The sequence below is a fragment of the Equus quagga genome, chromosome 14 (assembly GCF_021613505.1).
Source record: "Equus quagga isolate Etosha38 chromosome 14, UCLA_HA_Equagga_1.0, whole genome shotgun sequence".
In the NCBI taxonomy this organism is placed as follows: domain Eukaryota; kingdom Metazoa; phylum Chordata; class Mammalia; order Perissodactyla; family Equidae; genus Equus; species Equus quagga.
In genome coordinates this window covers 20,643,525-20,663,714 of record NC_060280.1, presented here as the reverse complement: position 1 = coordinate 20,663,714, position 20,190 = coordinate 20,643,525, and the positions used below count along the sequence as shown (strand labels likewise).

The 20,190-nt window shown below is 41.6% G+C and overlaps 1 protein-coding gene across 2 annotated transcripts in view; it reads right to left on the bottom strand.

Moving 5' to 3' along the window:
* RIC3 (RIC3 acetylcholine receptor chaperone) overlaps positions 1 to 14,388 on the bottom strand; it is a 48,269-nt gene extending 33,881 nt beyond the window's left edge. The window contains exon 1 of one of the 2 annotated variants that reach the window (XM_046685407.1): positions 13,464 to 14,388. In XM_046685407.1, the coding sequence (XP_046541363.1) occupies positions 13,464 to 13,953 (490 nt within the window). In that variant the 5' untranslated portion in view covers positions 13,954 to 14,388. The remainder of the gene's footprint in view (positions 1 to 13,463) is intronic. The other variant, XM_046685406.1, reaches the window with a different exon arrangement.
* Between the last annotated feature and the right edge of the window lie 5,802 nt (positions 14,389 to 20,190).

The window sequence follows — 20,190 nt, the reverse complement described above, 5'->3', positions numbered from 1 at the left end:
CATAAATACTGAATTAATCTGAATAAATCCTTGTCAACTTTCCCGCCTTAATCTCTATGACATCACTCTCCTGACTTCTTTCCCCACTGACTGATCCCTCAACCTACTCCTTATCTCTTTCAGGTTCTTCTTTAATCCCCTCTCCCTGAGATTTTGTCTCAACTTCTGTTCTTTCTTTATCCTTTTTCCTTTGGCAAACTCATTCATTCTCAAAGTATCCATTATAATTTCCCAAATGTATAGCTCTAATGCTGACCTTTCCTACAAGCTGTTGCCTCTTATCTCTAAACTGCATTAGCGTATACGTCCTTTTGTACGTCTATCATCTCAAACCTAAAAGTGAAACTCATTTCCACCTTCCAAAACCTGCTCTCCTCCTGTATTTCTTTTCTTTGTAGAATCATTCTCTCAGACCTTTAGGCCTCAGACCTATAACCTCTGACACCTGTGACCAAGGGTACACTTGAGATGGCAGGCTGGGGTCAGAACGCTGAATTTGGAAGAGATTTTTCTTTTCCTAAATTAACTGTCCTCAACAGGGAGCAATCTCACCTCTTGGATCTTGGTACCATTATGTTTCTTAGAACTGAACAGCCCAGAATGTTTAAAAAGTCCATGACCATGAACACTTAGAGACGCCTAGTTGAAATTATTTTTTAAAAAAGAAATTTTTAAAATGAAATATTCCAAGTGTACAAAAAAGTATGGATGATAACATACGAGCGCTTGTATACCCACCTACCATGCAGATGGAACTGGAGCCCCTTGCATACTCTCCCTCCCACCCTCTTGAGATAGCCGCAACTCTGGATTTGGTGCTTATTAGAATGTGTGCTTTTAGACTTTAGCACGTAAGTATGTGTTCATAAACAATATACAGTATAGTCAAGTGTTTTAAAACTTTGTATTATGAATGGATGGTAGCGATGGTTGTATAACAATGCAAATGTATTTAATGTCACTGAACTGTACACCTAACAGCTACAATGTTATGTATATTTTACCAAAATTTATTTTAAAACCTTTATATTATGGTATCACACTGTACTCATGCTTCTCCAGCTTCTGTTTTTTGCCTTTTTTCCAGGTGGGGACACATATTTTGCCTAGAAATGCATCCACGTTGACAGACGTAGCACTAGCTCACTCACTCAAACTGCTATGTGGCACCTCCTCGTACAGCCACATCACAGTTTATCTACCCACTCTCCAGCTGATGAACATTTAGGTTATTTTTTATTTTTCACTATTATAAATGTTCTACTTTATAGCTACATTTAAAAAATCCCGTTTGTAATTTGCTTAAGGAAAAAAAAAGCAGCTACAGAGATCAGAACATTAAAGATATGAGAACATTAAAATTGCAGACTGTCCAAAATAGAAAACAGCTGTCTTCACTATCTCTATATGTACTTAAGTATTCTACAAAACGGAACTTGACTAAATCCCAATTGTTTATTGAAAGCTTTCCTCATATTTAGGTTTATTTAATAATTAAAATTTCACTTAGCAATCATTTAAGCTTGACTAAAAACTTAATGGATTTGATACAGAGTGAAGCTCTACTTCCCCTTGTTAATAACCATCCCTATTGCTAAAAACAAAAACAAAAACTCTAGCACTGTTAACAAAAGAGCTTTCTGAAAGCAACATTAAACCATCTGGAGCATTTCATTTCATTCTTAGGGCAAACAAATCAATAAAGAACTGGATGTGTTTATATTTCTGATTACCGCAGTTCGAGAAAGGTCTTAATGGACTAGTTCCTTAAGATACGTAAGCTTCTCCCGAAATACTAAGGAAGTTCTAGAGGCCATATTTAATTCAACATTACTTCAAGCGGAGGCTGAGACAACAGCTGACTGTTTCTTCCTCACTAGTCTCCTCCAAGGGCCCCCATCTTGTTACATTCCCCTTCTAACTCTACTTTGCTGACCACTGCTTTGATGTTTTCTACTAGTTTAACCAGGTCTTTCCTTCATTTTTTACCAATCTCCCCACTCCCAATTCATCCTAAGAGACATTTGTGTGTCTAAGTTGCTTAGCACAGGTCCTAGTCCATATACTCAGTATGTGTTAACTATTACTGTTTTGTTACCAGAGTAATCTTCCTAAAGCATAATTCTAACTTGTCTTGCCATTTCTCTGATCAAAAGCTCTCAATGGTTCCCACTAATGACAAGAGGCTGTGTTATACGAGGCAGCAAAAGGAACTAAAATGAGTACCATCTTTTTGGTCAGTTATTAGTTAAGATCCTGACTGTTCCTCCAACCATTTAAATGGAGGTTAAATGAAACTTTTTGGAGCTCATTTTCATCATCTGTAAAATGGGTATAATGATACCTACTTCTCAGGGTTTTTACAAGGATTACAGATTAAATAAGATGACATATACAAAGTACCCAGCACACACAGCAGGTATTTAACAAATTCTGATTTTCCTTCCCTTACAAACTGAATTCCTAAACAATTCCATAATCTAGTCCAAAAGTACCTCTTCATACTTCCTTCCCATTACATACTCTTGATTCAGCCTAACTACACTTTTCACTGTGCTTGGAGCCAGCCTTGCGATTTCTTGCCTCGAAGCCTTTGCTTTCTGCTTACTCTGATGGTTTTTCTTTTCTCTTTAACTCCACATATCTAACCCAGCCTATCCTCCAAGGCCCAGGCCAAATACTGCCTTCACCTCCAAAGCATTTTCTCATGTCACCCCCATGCACCTAGAACACACTGCTTGAACCTCTTTAATTGCACTTACCACACCTGGCCTTATTCAAGACTTATAATTACGTATCTTACAGCCTCTGCTTGAAAGCACTGGGAAACAGAAATAGGTAACATCTTCTACTAAGTACCATCAGTGCTGACTGAAACCTACAAATCATATCAGAGAACAAGAAAAGCAGCCTCCAACATCCAGAAGCTGGCCTGGTACTATCAGCTAAGTCTTGGTGTTGCTATGAGCTTGCCGGGCACTCACAGTTAGGTCTTGGTGTTCTCCTCTTAATCATAAGCAATTTCAGAACATCAACATCAGACAAAGCCATTCTGTGACCACGATGGATCAAGACAAAAAAGTAAGACCACTCTGTAATCCACCTAAACACAGACAAAACATGAATACCGTCTAAGCCAAAAAATATCAAATAGCCTCCATTCCTGGATAACAAGTGACTGCTGCTTCATCAATTAACAGCTTTAGCCTTTCTCTAGTCTGCTCTCCCTTTAGATAAACTCTATTAAGATACCCAGCCATAGAATCTGCCCCACTTCCTGACAGCACCCAATCCAGAGTAAAGCCCCACATCCTTAAACCTTCCTCATCATCACCTAACACACACCCAAATCCTATAATAAGATTTTTCTGGGGCTGGCCCAGTGGTACAGCGGTTAAGTTCGCACGTTCTGCTTTGGCAGTCTGGGGTTCCCCAGTTCAGATCCCGGGTGCGTACACGGCACCGCTTGGCAAGCCACGCTGTGGTAGGTGTCCCACATATAAAGTAGAGGAAGATGGGCATGGATGTTAGCTCAGGGCCAGGCTTCCTTGGAAAAAGAGGAGGATTGGCAGCAGTTAGCTCAGGGCTAATCTTCCTCAAAAAAAAAAATTTTTCTAACACACTCTTACTGAGATGCCACCTGCTGCCCCACGGTGTGTATTCTCCCTTGCTACAAGAAGTAATAAATCCAACTTATTCAACTACAGGTGTATTCCTGGTGCTCTGTGGCTAGAGGACAAATCAAGAACTTATTGAATAAAAGTCTAGTGTTTGCTCTATGGTTGGGTATCCTACAGGGCATGCCCTGGGTCCTGCATGCTGTACACTTTGTTGAACTGATCTCGATGATTTATACTGTGCCTATAGGCCTTACTGGAATCTCAAGACCCAGCCCAGTCACTGTCAGGGCTAAAAACAGTTTTTTACTTCATTATCCTGAGTGTTTTCAATTTCACAGTTTTGAGAAGAGAAAACAGCAGTCAGGTTGACTAATCAAGGTGCTCCACACCCACCACTCTGCTCCATACCCACTCACCTATAAGTTTCTGAACTTGAAAAAGTATCTAATTTACATGCATTCACAGTCTCTCAAATTGTCTCCTCTCATCTTTGCACACTCTTCCAGAGTAGATACCTGATATTTCACTGGGAGAAAAGAAAAGGTAAGAGAACAAAATAATACATTTGTCCTCAGATACTTACATACCAACACACAAAGAGCTAATTTAAGATAACAAAGAAGTAGGTACGTATGTATATGTGTGTTATATATGTATACACACATATACGTGTGTGTGTTTATTTTCACACCTCCGGCCTCAGTGGGTAGGCCTCACTTGAGGAGAACATGGTGACAAAAGTCTCAGCTATTCCAGAAGAACAGGGCTACCTGGGAGGGGCTGGTGAGAAACCCTATTTATGGGCATTCACAGTGAGATGTTCACTGGAAAACATGGACAGGTAGGGTCAGCAGGAGAGATGCCAGATGTCATTATAGGAGCACACAGGGCCGGCCAAGTGGAGGTGGTGTGCAGGACTCTCCTGAAGTGAGCTCTAGCATAGAAGCAGCATACTGTCATCTTGGAGGGCTTCAACTGCTCTGGCACCTGTTCAACGTCTCAGTCAGCTAACACTGGAACAACTGACAAATTCCTGACCTGGTGTGCTGACACGTTCACATTCCACAGGTACCTAATGTGAGTAGGGGAACTGCTACTCTGGCTGAAGAAGAAACTGGTCGGTGAAATGAAAGGAGAATCATAGGAGAGAGAGACCATCCCAACTTAGTATTTGTGGCAACAAAGCAGAGGTTGTACGGCACAGGCTCTCAGAAGGCAGAATTAAGAAGTTCTGAAAACAGAGAGACACAGTTCCATGGCATGAGACCCTCTCTAAAAGGAGAGCTCTTAATATGCATTTCTGCTTGGGCATTTCAAAAATTCTCAAGCAGGTAGGAAAGGCAGAGGCAAAAAAGGAGATGCACAGGTAGCTCTTCTAAAAGAGCAGACAAAAGATGAACAGAAAGACACAGAAGCAATCAGCATGAATGAACAGCAAGACTTGGAAGAACCACACAAGGAAGCCAAGGTCTAAAATAATTAAGATTTAGAAAATCATAGTGTGCTTGCTAGCAAAAGCAAAAGGAGTATCTTTAGAGCAAAAAGGCTCTAAATGTAATGCCTGATGATAAAATGTAATGCTGAGAAAGCAGAACTCCTCAACTGCTGTTTTTCTTCCATATTCTGTATCAAAGGGAATAAATTTTGGGCTAAATGGAAGAGAACTAACAATTCTGAGAAAGTAAATAAAAGTCCCAGATGGGTGAGGAGGGTAAGTTCATGTCTATTCACTAAATAACTTCTACCAAGAGGAATGGAAAAACTTGCAAATAAGATCACTGAATAAAAGCAAAATTTAAGAAATTATGTTGATAAGAAAAGAAATCTTGAAAGAATGGAGATAGATAACTATTGCTCCAGTCTGCCAGAAGTAGAAGGTGGATGGTGGACTTTTCAACTATAGAGAAGTGAACACGTTGTAGCTCTTAGGTTAGGTTCTAAAAAGGATTCTTCCATTTTTTTGATGGAGTGGATGTGGGAAGGAAGAAAGTTTTTTTTTTTCTGATTATAAAAGAAATGCATACCTATGGAAAATTGAGAAAGTACAGAAAAGTGTAAAGAATAACAACCACCCATAATTCCATGATCCAGAAATAACCATTGTTAAAATTTTGGCCTATTTCTTTCCAGGGAATATATATAGTGAATATATCTTTACTTTTCACTTATATAATTTTCCCATATCATTTAAAACTCTTCATGAATTTACTATATTCATAATAGTCTATCACATGGATGCAGAATAATTTATGTAACCATAAATAATAATAATAATAAGGTAATGGCTTAACAAATGCTAACAGAAGAAACCATGATACCTATGAGCCAGCATTCATTAGTTCACTCAATTCACCCATTCTTTCCTTCATTAATAAATACTTATTGTCTACTCTATGTATGCCTGGTCTAAAGCTAGAGATACAGCAGTGAACAAAACAAAAAGACCTTCCCTCATGGAGCCCCCTTTCCAAGTGGGAAAAGAGATAAGATAATGACAAATACTAAGGAGAAAAATTAAAGCAGGCAAAGGGGATAGGATATGTTTGGGGGAAGTAAAGATTTTAGCTGGAGTGTCCAGAGAAGATTCAGGAAACGTCATTTGAGCGAAGACATAAAGAAGAAGAAAGAAAGGTACATGGATATCCAAGAAAGAGCACTGCAGGCAGAGGAAACAGCAAATGCAAAGGCCCTGAGGTGGGAGCATGTGTGGCATGTTCAAGGAACAGCAAGGAGGCCAGTGTGGTCAAAGCAAAGGGAGAAAGAGGAAAAAATGGAAGGAAATGGGGAAGAGGATTAAGCAGGGCCTATTAAGTCATGTACAGCCTTTGTCTTTTCACCTGAGGGAGCCAGGAATCCACTGGAGGGCTTTGTGGAGGGGAGAGACTTAAGCTTTAACAGAATTAGTATGACTGCTGCATTGAGAATAGACTGAAAGGGGGAAGGGGGGAAGCAGGCAGACCACTGCCTAAGATGGACAGAATTAGATGGAGTAAAGCAATCAAATGACCACCTGGTTGAATAACTCTACACAAAAGGTTTCAGTGAATAGGTACGACCCTAAGAGCAGTTTCAAATAACTAATACATTATAAAAAAAATAATTTGAATGATCTATCAAGAAGACATGCTGATCACAGCCAAGGGTGAAATTGTGAGAAAAAAAAATTATGAGGCAGTGGGAGAAATTTGAACGACAACTGGATATTTAATGACATTAAGGAATTATTGTGGTTTTAGGTGTGATAATGGTATTGTGGCTATGTTTTAAGAAGAATCTTTATTTTTTTAGAGATGTATACTAAAGTACTTAAGGATGAGATGATCCAGTGTCTGGCATTTGCTTCAAAATAGTCGAGGGTATGGGGAGGAAAGCAGGTGGGGATATCCATGACAAAGATGATGGCTGTCGAAGCAGAGTGATGTGGATTCACTTTACCACTCTCTCTACTTTCGCTTATGTTTGAAAATGTCTTTAACAAGAAAGTTTTTTAAAAATCAAGAGAGAGATGGTAAACAAATACACTGAATGGAACAATGAATGCTCTGAAAAAATTTCAAGAGGCTAGAAGTTTGAACCAAATTAAAACAGATAAAACGCAACAGGGAAGACTATAAAGTCCTATATTTGACCAAAACATCAAGTTAATAGTACAAAATGAACAAAACCTAGACGAGTAGCTCCTATTAAAAAAGAAAAAAAAAAGGAAGCTTAGGATTCTAACATACAGCAAGGTCAGCAAGTAAAAGGCCAAAAACCTAAACCAATCCCCAGGATGCATTAAGAGAAGTAAAGAATTTTAAAAAGGAGGGTGGGGGGAGGCAATAGGTTGCTCTTCCATAAGCTAAACAGCTACACTTGCTGTTGTTTGCCTTCTAAGAGGCTGTGTTGAGACACTTGCAACTATGTCGTACGAGGAACGGATGAGGGAGCTAGAGATGTCAACGTAGGAAAAAAGACTGAAGAAGGGGACATGATTCTAGTCTTCAAATTCTTGAATTTACCACCTTTCCCTTTAATCTACTTTTTCCCATTCCTATTTTGGTCAAGGGTTATCACCTATCAATCTATTCACCTAAACCAATAACCTGAGAGTAATTCAAGACGCCTCCTTCTCCCTCACCTTCCACTTCTATTTAAAAATGTCTCTTAAAATTGTTTTCTTCCCTCCTACCTAATGTTGACAGCCTCCCCCGCTCCATTTAGTCCTTCTTCCTCAGGACCTCTAATTGAGAATCACTCTCAATTCCAGAGTGGTTAAGCAGTATATTCTTTCCACCCACAGCACTGCAAAAATTCAAGCCATTAAGATGGGTGGATACGTTAGCCGGAACTACTAAGAAAGGGAGGGAAGAAATAAGAGTAAGGTGGCAGTGAAGGAAGGTTTAAAACAAGACACACTCTCACTTTCTCTGGACAATGGAATGTGAGGAGGCGATGTGTGGAACTGTTGCAACCATTGTTGCTACCCTAAAAGAGCAGGCAGAAGACAGAGGCAACTTGAGAAGAAACCCAGTAGTGAAAAGTACACAGGAAATCAGAACTGGAGCCCTGACGAGACTGAGTCTCTGCATCAAACCACACTGGAAGCCAGTTCTAACACAGGGTCTTTTAATTTAGACAACACAATAAATTCCCTTTTTGTCTTAAGACAGCTCAAGCTGAATATTCTGTCACTTGTCATGAGCATCCTAACTGATAAGCCCAACAACACTGGTTTAAAGATGCTCAGGATGTCTCAACTGGACTACTGCAACAATCTTCTCCCTGACGAAATCCTCACAGTGCAGCCTCTACACTGCTGCCAGGGTGTCCTTTCTAAAACCAGACTGGATGTTTCTCTTCTACTCACAAACTCACGACGGCCTCCTCTGCCTTTAGAATAATATCCAAACTCCTCAGGTATGGCAGGGAAAAATCTTCACATTTTGGCTCCTGCCAACTTCTCTGGTCTCATCTCTTACAACTCTAAGGCTATTTCAAGGCTCTAGGTTGGTTTTTTCTTTTTCCTCTGTGTTCCCTCTGCCTAGAATGCCCTCTTCAATCTGGCTGATAAACACAGATTAAGAGTTACCTCTTCAATTTGGCCAAGGAATGCAAAGTTGGTTTAATGTCAAAAAATCAATTATGTAATACATCACATCAATAGACTGAAGGACAAAACCCACACGATCATCTCAACAGACACAGAAGAAGCATTTGACAAAATTCAACATCCTTTCATAATAAAAACAACTCGACAAACTAGGAATAGAAGAGAACTTCCTCAGTCTGATAAAGGGCATCTACAAAAAATCCACAGGTAATATCACACTTAACGGTATGAAGGCTTTCTTCCTAAGATCAGGAACAGGACAAGGATGTTCATTCTCACTACTTCTATTCAACATTGTACTGGAGATTCTAGCCTAGGCAGTTAGGCAAGAAAAAGAAATAAAAGACACGCAGATTGGAAAGAAAGAAGTAAAACTATATCTATTTGTAGACAACATGATCATGTACTAGAGCTAATAATTCACCAAGGTTGCAGGATACAATATCAATACACAAAAATTAATAGTATTTCTATACACTAGTAATGAACAATCTGAAAATAAAATTAAAATAATTTAATTTACAAGAGTATCAAAAAAAATAAGATACTTAAGAATATATTTAACAAAATCAGACTTGTACCCTGAAAACTACAAACTTCTTTGAAAGAAATTAAAGACAAACAAAAAGAAATACTGTTTTCATAGACTGATAAGACTAAAACTGTTAGGATGGTAATACTCCCGAAATTGATCTACAGATTCAACATCATCTTTCAACATCTCAGCTGGCTTTTTTTTGCAGACTTTGACAAGCTGATCCTAAAATTTATACAGAAATGCTGGGTCGTAGGACTTAGAAATCAATCTGGAAAAAGAACAAAGTTGGAAGACCTACACTTCACAATCTCAAAAGTTACAACGAACCTAGGGTAATCAAGACAGTGTGGAACTGGCATAAAGATAGGTATATGTGACACCTCTCTCCCCATCTCTCTCTCAGTGTCTATCTATATCTATATGGATGGGACAGAATTGAGAGGCCAGAAATAAACTTTCACATTTATAGGCAAGTGAATTTCAGCAAGGGTGTCAAAACAATCTAATGTAAAAAGGACAGTCTTTCTAACAAATGGTGCCAGAAAACTGTATATTCACATGAAGTTGGACTTCTACCTCACACCATATACAAAAATTAACTCAAAATGGATCAAAGACTTAAATTTAAGAGGAAATACTATAAAGCTTGAAAACACAGGTGTAAATCTTCATGACCTTGGATTTGGCAATGACTTTTTAAGATATGACACCAAAAGCAAAAGCAACAAAAGAAAAAATAGATAAATTGGACTTCATCGATATTAAAAACTTTTCTTCTTAAAAGGACACCATCAAGAAAGTGAAGACAACCCAATGAATGAGAGAAAATATTTGCAAATCACATATCTGATAATGGACTTGTCTCTAAAATATGTAAAGAACTCTTATGACTCAATAATAAAGACAAGTAACCCAATTTAAAAATGGGCAAAGGATCTGAATAGACATTTCTTCAAAGAAGATATACAAATAGCCAACACACACATGAAAAGATGCTCAATGTCACAGTCACCAAAGAAATGCAAATAAAACCACAGTAAGATACCACTTCACACCCACTGGGATGGCTATAACTAAAAAGACAGAAAATAACAAGTGTTGGCAAGATGTATAGAAACTAAAACCCTCATACATTGCTAGTGGGAATGCGAAATGGTGCAGCTGCTCTGGAAAACAGTCTAGTGGTTCCTCAAATGGTTAGACAGAGCAATCATATGACCCAGAAAGTCTATTCTTAGTTCCAGCCATACTAAAATGCTCACATTTCCCAAATGGATACGCCCAAGAGAAATGAAAATATACATCCACACAAACATTTGTACACAAATGTTAATAGTAGCATTATTCCTAATAACAAAAAAATAGAAACAACCCAAATATCCATCAACTGATGAATATATAAATAAGGTAGACCTTTACAGTGGAATATTATTCAGCCATAAAAAGTAATGAAGTAGTGATACTTGCTACAACATGGATGAACCTTGAAAATATTATGCTAAGTGAAAGAAGCCAGTCACAAAAAAATCACATATTGTATGAGTCCATTTATGTGAAATGTCCAGACAGGCAAATCCATAGAAACAGAATGTACATTGCTGGTTGTCTAGGGCTGAAGGGAGGGGGTTGAAGGGTGATGGTTAAAGAGTGTGGGGTTTGGGGCGGCAGGGGGATGACGAAATGTTCTAAAATTGACTGTGGTGTTGGCTGTACAATTCTGTAAATATACTAAAAACGAATGAATGTACACTTTCAATGGGTGAACAGTACAGTATGTGAATTATATCTCAAGAAAGCTGTTACACACACACACAGACTCTCCTCCTCTATGACACCTTTCTTGAGCCCCCAATAAAACTGACCATTTGACTGTGTGTCTCCACCTCTCCACCTGCAAAGACCTGAGTACCTGCAACTGATGCTTTTGTGCACTTGTCTGATACCTGTTTTCCTCTACCAAACTGTGGGTTCTTCAAGGCAGAAATTTGGCCAATTTTTTCTTGGAACCACAGTATCTGTACACTGTGTGTATACTATATTAAAGGGTACATCATAAATATTTGCTAAAAGACTACCTTAATGGCTGTCATATGGAAAAGGGACTGTGTTCCCCAATGGGCAGAAATGGAAGACACAATGACACAAATTTTAAGAATTTTCAAATAATCGGGCCAGTCCCTTTCTTCAAAGCAGGGGTTTTCTGGGTTCTGTGAATTCTCTGAATTGATACTCAAATTCTGAATGTATGTATAAACAGTATGTGCGTTTCTCTAGGGAGAAAATGCATACTTTCATCAGATTCTCAAAGGGATATGTAACCTAAAAATGGTTAGGAGTCACTGTTTTTAAAATGTCAATGTAGGGATTTTAGTTGGCAAATTTCAGTTACTGGAATATTTCTTTCAAGGTAAGTTCTTGCCTAGATTATACTACTTTGGTAACTAATGTAAAAAAAGAATTCACAGTATCAGTAGCTTCAGAACGCTAAATTATTCCTTTAAAAGTATCATTGACTGCCTATTACACGCCGGGTGCTGAAGAAATAGTGGTAAACAAGACAGACAAAGTTCCTGCCCTCATGGAGCTTAGGTTGTAGAAGGTGGAGACAAAAAATAAATGAGTAAACAAATAAGAAAATTTTGTATCATACAGCAATGCCTGCAATAGAGAAAACAAAACAACATGATGGAATAAGGAATGATGGAAGTGGAAAGAGTTATTTTTGCTAGGGTCATCAGTGAAAGTTTCTCTGAGGGGGCTACATTTGAGCTGAAACTTGAATGATGAGAAGGAAGCTGAGGGAAGAGGACCTCAGGAATAATGAGAACAGAGAGCGCAAAGATTGTAAGATGAGAACATTAAACACCGGCCGGCACTTGAGTTCTCAAGGGAAAGAACCAAGTCTAATCTCCACTCTATACTCCACAACCTTCAGAGGAGTGTCTGCCACTCATTCATTAGAACTTATTCAAGACAATTCAGCATAATGGGAATTCAATTCAGTGAAATACTGCTCCAGAAGAATCTTACTGCTGTAGATTATCATGAGTTTACCCTTCTTCAAGGCAGACAGTATCATTAGACAAAGTGAGTAAAACCTTTGGGGTTTTGCAATAAGAAAGAAAGAAAAAAATAAGAACAAACATGTAAAGATTTTTTAGAAGTCTCTTCCACGTAGGTAGTTTTACAAGCATAAGGATTATCAAGCAAATTCCACAAACAGAATTCTAGATTCAATCTGCCCTCCACTCCTAGAGCTTGGTGCTTTGCACCTGTAGTATTTATAATCTATGATGTGCAAGAGGGTGGAACTACAGGCAGTGTGCACAAACTAGAGGAAGGTTGACATCAGTGCAAAAGGAGCAGTCCATGAATCAACAGGTTGAACACTAGCGGAAATGTTTGGAGACTGTAAAAACATGTCTCAAGGATGTTACAGAGATAACTTAAAGGAGAAAGCTGCCAATAGAACTTCATGACCTGTAGAGAATTGTTCTAGTTCCTTCTCCCAGACTTTGGTATGCATGCCTTCACACTCAATCATTATGTGAAACCCCAGAATGCAACCAACAGGGTGGATTTTTAAACACCACATCATCATGCCAATAACAAAGGATTAACAGATAAATAACTGTTTAAGAGGTATGTAGTGATTTGTTCATCTCAGTAGTTGAAATCTGGATTATTAAAATCTACAAGTTATATTTTAAAAGGCACAAAAAGAGGCTGAAGCAGTGAGAGCCCAACACCAAACTGAAAGTACACAACGAATTAAGGTTAACACCACCAACTGGAACTGACTTTATTTCACACAAAGCACGACAGAAAGCACACGGAAACCCTACAGAGGGAATCCAAGTGGGAGCCCTCTTGACTCAAAGCACCTGACCAGATGGTGACAGGTTGAGTTAAGCAAGTGAGGGGACGGGGGAAGGGTGTGTGAGATGTCACCTAGAGGATGCTCAGGCATGTATGCATGCATTAATGGCCCTTCCTGCGGCAGGAGGTCAGGAGGGACCCGGCGCCCGGTGGACTTGGGCCGCTCCCCACTGATGCCAAGGGAACCGTGGTGCTTGGCGCCTCCCAAACGCCGGCCAGTCCGCGTTTCGTGGATGTCTAGGTGGGGACGGAGACCCGGGGCCGCCCCTCCCCGCTCAGCGCTCTCCGCGCCCGAGCCGGCGCCGGGGGCCGAGAGGGCGCAGGCTGCGCTTACCTTCGGGCGCCGGCGGCGGCTCCTGCCGCTTTCCCCGGGACAGGAAGGCTTTGGGCAGCAGCAGCGACACAGCCAGGACGAGCCCCGAGGCCAGGGCCACCCTCTGCACCGTCGAGTACGCCATGGCCGCTCGCCCTCGCCACAGGTGCCGACGCCCACCGGAACCGGAACCGCAGCGCCGGCGGCCTCCTGCGACCGAACCGCGGGCTGCGCCGACGGCGACGCGCGAGGGACAAGTGCGCTGGGTGCGTGCGCCTCCGGCTCGGCGGTGCGGGGCGGACCGCGGCTCACGCGAGGTCACCCGGCGCTGTGAGTGGTACCCCGCCGCCCTCCTGTGTGTGCAAACTGGAAACCCCTCGGCCTCCCGCCCGCCCCACCACCACCTGTGCGTTCTACCGCCGACACAGCCCACCCGCTCCGCACCCGCCCCAGGCCGCATCATCCGTTTCCTCCGGACCGCAGTGAACTCAGTCTTCCAGCTTCTACCCATGCCCCTCGCAGCCAAAGGTAATAATGCTAAAACGCAGGTCTAATCATCTCTTTCCCCAGCTTAAACCCTTTCAAAAAGTCTTCTTTATGCTCAGAACAATGATCAGACTCCTTTCTATGACCTTAATGCCCTGCATGATCTGGTCTTACCAATGCTGCGTTTAAACTGGATCGTTTGCCATTGCCCCAGCATATTCCTTGCTTTCAGGGAACCTTCTCTTGTTCCCTCTGCCTAGAAAATTCCTAACGCCATCTCCACCTGTTAAAAACTTCTCTGCGGAACAGCTGAAAAAATACTACCCTCATGAAACTTTTTCAGTCAGCCTCTCCTTCTTCTGTATCGCCACAGTTCTTCGTTACTGTCTTTATTCATTTACTTAATAAACATTCTTTTGGTTCTTACTACGTATCAAAGCCTGAAATGGCACTAAAAGGTCTGATGAATAAGGTGGGTTCCCTTGTGGGGCAGATAGGTATCTAAACAAGAAATGCAGGAAATATTCTGGACTCCGGAGTAATCAGCTGAACTGGGAGGAGGAGGAGTCAGGAAAAGCTCCTGAGAGTGGGTGAAATTTCAGTTTTTGAAGGGTGGGTAAGTTACTAGGCAGATGCGTGGGAGGAGTTAGGGTATTCCGGGAAAAGGACGCAAAGAAAGAAAAGACGTGAAAGCTTGAAGCTTCCTGATGTGTTCCCAAAACTATTAGTAATTCATTTTAGCTGGACTATAGGGTTGGTGCCAGGACATGAAGTGATAAGACTGTTGGAGCAGGAGCCAGATTGTGACAAGCTCAGATATGACTTCCAGTTAAACATGGCAGATGGAACACACCCATTTATTTTTGCTTTCCCCAGACACCTCATAAAAAGAAAATAAAGAGATAAAGTGTATCAACTACAAGACTAAAGAGAATGGGAGAAAACATGACAGCAGACAAGAAGTGTCAAAATTTTGTAAGATGAAACATTATCCAATAGAAAGATAATGCCAGTCACATGTGTAGTTAACTTTTCTAGTAGCCACATTTAAAAATTGAAAATAAACAGGTGAAATTAATTTAATAATATATTTTATTTAACCCCGTATACCCAAGATATTATCATTTCAACACGTGTAGCACTAGTCAGTCACACTTCAATGGCTTAATAGCCACATATGACTAGTGGCTACCATGTTAGACAGTGCAGGTATAGAGCATAAAAAGTGAAGTGCCTACAGAGGGAACACCTCTAAGATGCAAACTAATTTCCCCCCAGAACCTATAAAGTCTTAGGAATTGGAGGCACTGAATACCTTTAAAGCCAGAGATGTGGAATGGGGCTGAATGAAGAAGGATTGGTTGAAAGTCTGGTTAAGACTTAGCAGTTGATATCATCCAAATCTAATCCCTCAATTATTGCAGCCAGGTGGTTACCCCTACTGGCATCACTCAGGCATCATCATCCTTGATATCATCCACATCTCTTAAAAGTTTTTGAGTATGTACTATGTTCCAAGTATTTGCATAGCAATTGATTCTCCTAGCAACTTTATGAAGTAAGCAATATTGTTATATACCCATTTTACAGGTGAGAATACCAAGGAATAGAAAGCTTAAGTAACTTGCCAACAACTACATAGTATTAATTGGAAGCTATACTTTGAATCCAGGCATGCTTACTCCAAGACTTGCCCTCTTAACTATTACTTTTACTCTCTGGAACCAGAGAAGCTCTGGACTCATGGAAAACAAGTGCAGCTTCAGGAGGTGGTAAGTAATGGGACATAGCTTCTAAGAAGTGCAGAGGAATCTGGGATGATCCCCTAAATTCTGGCTTGGGTGACTGGTTAGACATTGATTCCATATAACAAGATTTTGAGAACAAAAGAATCAGGTTTGTGAGAAAGATGATGAGTTCAGATTTTGACTAGTTGAGTTTGAGATTCCTTGAAATATCCATGTAGAGCTATCCAGTTTGATATATGGATTTGAAGCTCAGAAAAGATGTTTGGGCTGGAAACAAATATGGAAGTGATTGGCCAATCAATAGTAAATGAAGTCTGGGAGAAGATGACATTAGCAAGAGCACTCATGTAAAGTGATAAGAGGCCACAGTGGAAGCCTAGGTTACACCATTATTTTGAAGTTCCCAAGTGTGAAGATGGAAGTGAGATGGAGAAGAAGATAAAGTCCCAGGAGTTAACATCTTAAATGAAGAAGGAGTTATTGGAGGGTTGGAAGGTGACAGGAACAGTGGGTATGATGAGCAGCCAAATGGCATGCTCTTCTAAGGAGCTGTAGTTTTTTTTGTTGGTTGGTTGGTTTTTAGAGTAGCTGTAGGAGCAGCAACAGGCACTCATAGGCACACTTCTAAGTGCTTGTTACATACATAAATAAATTGGTGATGATACAAAACTTCCTGAATAAATACCAGCTCTTATTAGTAACTGCTTGATCCAATTCTATTTTACATTGTTCTACACTCAGAACAAACCTCTTGTCTCTCACCTGCAGTCCCACTGTCACGGAACTTGTAAATTGCTCCCTAGTAGCTCTCTCTTCTGTTCCTAGAATTCATAGCCCCAGGCTCATTGCCTTCACAACAGTCCTAATTTACCTTCTTTCTGCTTTCATGACACACAGCTTCAGCACAGAAACAAACTGCTTCTAGGCTGCAAGACCCAGAGAGGAGAACCCACCTACCACTGGTGTGCAGTTGGAGGCAGAGAGAGGTTCTCTCAGCCTAAGCCCCAAGGAGTGGGGAAACCTCTGGTTGCCTCCTTCTCCTTGAAATGTATTTCCACTCTGCCTTGTAATGACTGACGGGGCTCCCTGATATGAGGCCCTTGAGGCCCTGCAGCTGGAGCCAGCTAACTCCAGCTTCTGCCGACCCAGCCTGGCTGGGGGCAGGGACCGTTCCTCGTGCGGGGCATCACAAAATCACTCAGTGTAAGTCGGCACATACATAGTCATTGATCATAGTTTGCCCTGTAGCCAGCTCTCTGATGGGCTGTTGACTTAGTTCTGTAACTTACATTAGTGATTGTCACACTTGATTTTTTCTGATGACAGATCTTGAGTCCGGAAAGCACAGTAAGCAGAAAGTTCGGGAAGTCAGAGAGAGGTAGGAAATGCAGTCAGAGTAAAATACATACTGAGCAGTATGGCGATGAGTGGCATGTGAAGAGGGATGATCTGGGTAGCTTGAACTTAGGATTGTGGCCAAGGTGAATGGACGGGAGTCGTGACCCCATTAGTCCTGGAAGTGGCCTAGAGCAAGGTGGAAACACGAAGCTATAGTCCAGAGTATTTAGCTGGGACCATGTTCATTGTTGCAGCCAGGCAGGGTATGGGCCTGGAGGAGGTAGGGGCCTCCTCAGGGGGGCAGAGCTGTCAGTCACCTCTTGGAGTGGGACCTGGAATGTCTGCACTCTGGTGGCTGGTGGTATTGTGGAGCCCCTCGAAAAACTCAGGTCTTACCCCCTCCAAGTGACTGCTCAGTTTTTCCAATAAAGTAACAGTAGAGAACTGAGATCAGAAGTCTAATGGCTATAGGCTAAAGAAGGAGCGAATGACGAGGAAGTAGAGAGGGCAAATGCAGCCCACAGTGTATGGAGCTTGCATGGAGAGAAAGAGGAAAGATATAGTGATAACTGGAGGGTGTCTGAGAGATGAAGGAGGCTCGTTCTTTTCTAAACAAAGGAGAGGCTTGAGCATGTTTGTATATTGAAGGGGAAGACATTAGAAAGGGGGGATGGAAAATGCAGGGGTAAGGGGGACCTGGGTTGCAGCAATGCCTGGATTCTGGAGCAGACATGAGGAACAGACACGAACTCAGCAGTAGGGATCAGCTTAGAGGAGAGGAAATGGGAGTGAGTTGAGGCACACATAAAAGGAGTGGTGTAGGGACAGCAAATTAAGGGGGTTCATTTCTCATTGCCTCCCTCTTCTTGGTAAAGGATATGGTGCGCTCATTATCTGAGAGTGAGCAGGGTGGGAGAGGCCTCGTTGAATGTGGTGAAGGTTTGGAAATAAGGAAAGAGGTGTTCAGTAACCACTCCAGCTTAGCAAAGGGGCTCCCTTTGAGGCTTAAAGGCAGCCAGGGATTACCTGTTCTCTCCCTGAAGACTAAGAACATCTTCCAAGCAGCACATTCAGGGCAGCACCTGGCATCCCCCAAGTGTACTCTGGGACTGGCAACCTCCAAGGGACCCACGCTAGGAAGACCGAAGGTGGGCAGGGGAGGGAGGTAAGACCAGAGACGCCCCTAGAGATCAGTTAGCTAAGCAGTTTTGCAAAGGGAAAAGTGAAGTCTGTAAAGGAAAGGGGATTTGCCATGTATCACTCCGACAATTAGTGATTGTAGCAGGATTGAAACCCAGTTCTCCCAACCCCAGACCAGGCTTCTCTCCATACCTCACAGAGTCCCTGCAAGTCTGCCAGTTCCTTTGGGCAGTAATGAGGAAATCATCTTCAAAAGTTACAGCTAGACCCTTCGTTTGCTGAATGAGAAATCCATTCCTTCCCTGTGTCCTCTTCCTACTTGACAGCCTGTGATGAACTGACCCACAATGTTTATCACAGTGGGTGGAAAGACACACAGGCTGCCAGCTCCTGTCCAGACAAGCCTAATGTTCCTGAGCCCAAGCTCTGGGCTCTGCTCTCCTCAGAAGCCTTCAGGGACTCCCTCTTGGCTGCCATATTAAGTCCCAGCTCATTGGCCTCTCCTTCAAGGACCTGCATAATTCATCCTCTTGCCCCAAGTCATGGCCTCCTTTCTGGACCGACATGAGCTCTGCTTACTCCTCTCTCAGAAGACTCCTTTACATGATTTCCTTCCTCCTCCCCTTCCACAGCCTATCTTCTCTGATATAGAAGGCCTAAACAAATTGAGCCTCTTGCAGGAAGCCCTCCTGGACACTCCAGCCCATGCTGACTCTTCCTTTCACTGGATTCCTGAGGACGTGGTTCCCCATGGGCTTGTTGGGCCTTTCCACCTTGGGGGGACCCCAAGAGGATAGGGCTGTGTCTTCTCCCCATGGCATGGCTGAGCACAGAAGTGGTTCACAGAAGGTGCTTATTAAAGTGTGAGTCTGGTTTCACAAACATACGCAGATTCTCCCACTGCTCCGAGCAATTAGACATCTTCCTAGGGATCAACAACCAGAGGTTGCTTAAAGGGTCACCCCAAAAGGAACAAACTTCTAGTTATAAAATAAGTCCTAAATAATAAGTTATAAAATAATAATAATAAGTTATAAGTAAATGTTCAGGATGGTGACTAGAGTTGATAATACTATATTGTATAATTGAAAGTTGCTTAAAGAGTAGATCTTAAAAGCTCTCATCACAAGCAAGAAATTTGTAACTATGTGTAGTGATGGATGTTAACTAGACTTATTATGGTAATCATTTCACAGTATATGCAGATATTGAATCATTACACTGAACACTCGAAATTAATATAATGTTGTATGTCAAATATATCTCAATAAAAAAAAAGACATGGTTAAAAAAGAGTCATCCAGGAGAGTCTCATTTCAAAAAGTCATTGATTTTGCCCACCATAGGTCATTCTACCTTATCCGCCAAATTTACCCTCTAGTGATTGTGATGGTTAATTTAATGTATCACCTTGGCTAGGCCAAGTGCCCAGATATGTAGTCATACATTATTCTGGGTGTTTCTGTGAGGATGTTTTTGGATGAGATTAATGTTTAAGTCAGTGCAATTTTAGTAAAGCAGATTGCCCTCCATAATGGTGGCGGGGTGGGGGGGGGGGCAGGAGGGGCTCACCCAATCAGATGAAGGCCTGAATGGAACTAAAGACTGGTCTCCCCTAAGTAAGAGAGAATTACACAGCAGGAGATCTTCAGACTTGAACTCCAGGATTGGCTCTTCCTGGGTCTCTCTAGCCTGCCAGCCCACCCCGTAGATTTTGGACTTGACTAGCCTCTATATAATCACATGAGACAATTCCTTAAAATAAATCTCTCTCTCTTGCTCTCTCTCTGTCTTTCTCTTTCTTTCCTCACGCAGATACACACACACACACACACACACACACACACACACACACACACACCCGCCCCCCCAGGTGGTTTTGTTTCTCTGGAGAACTCTGACTAATACAATGACTTCGGCTACTTCCAAAAATGTAATTTCCCCTGTGATTGAGGCTTTTCCATCTCAGAGGAGATTTCAAGGAAGTACCTTGGTCTCTGAAAACAATTTTAAAGAAGATCCCTTAGGAACCACAG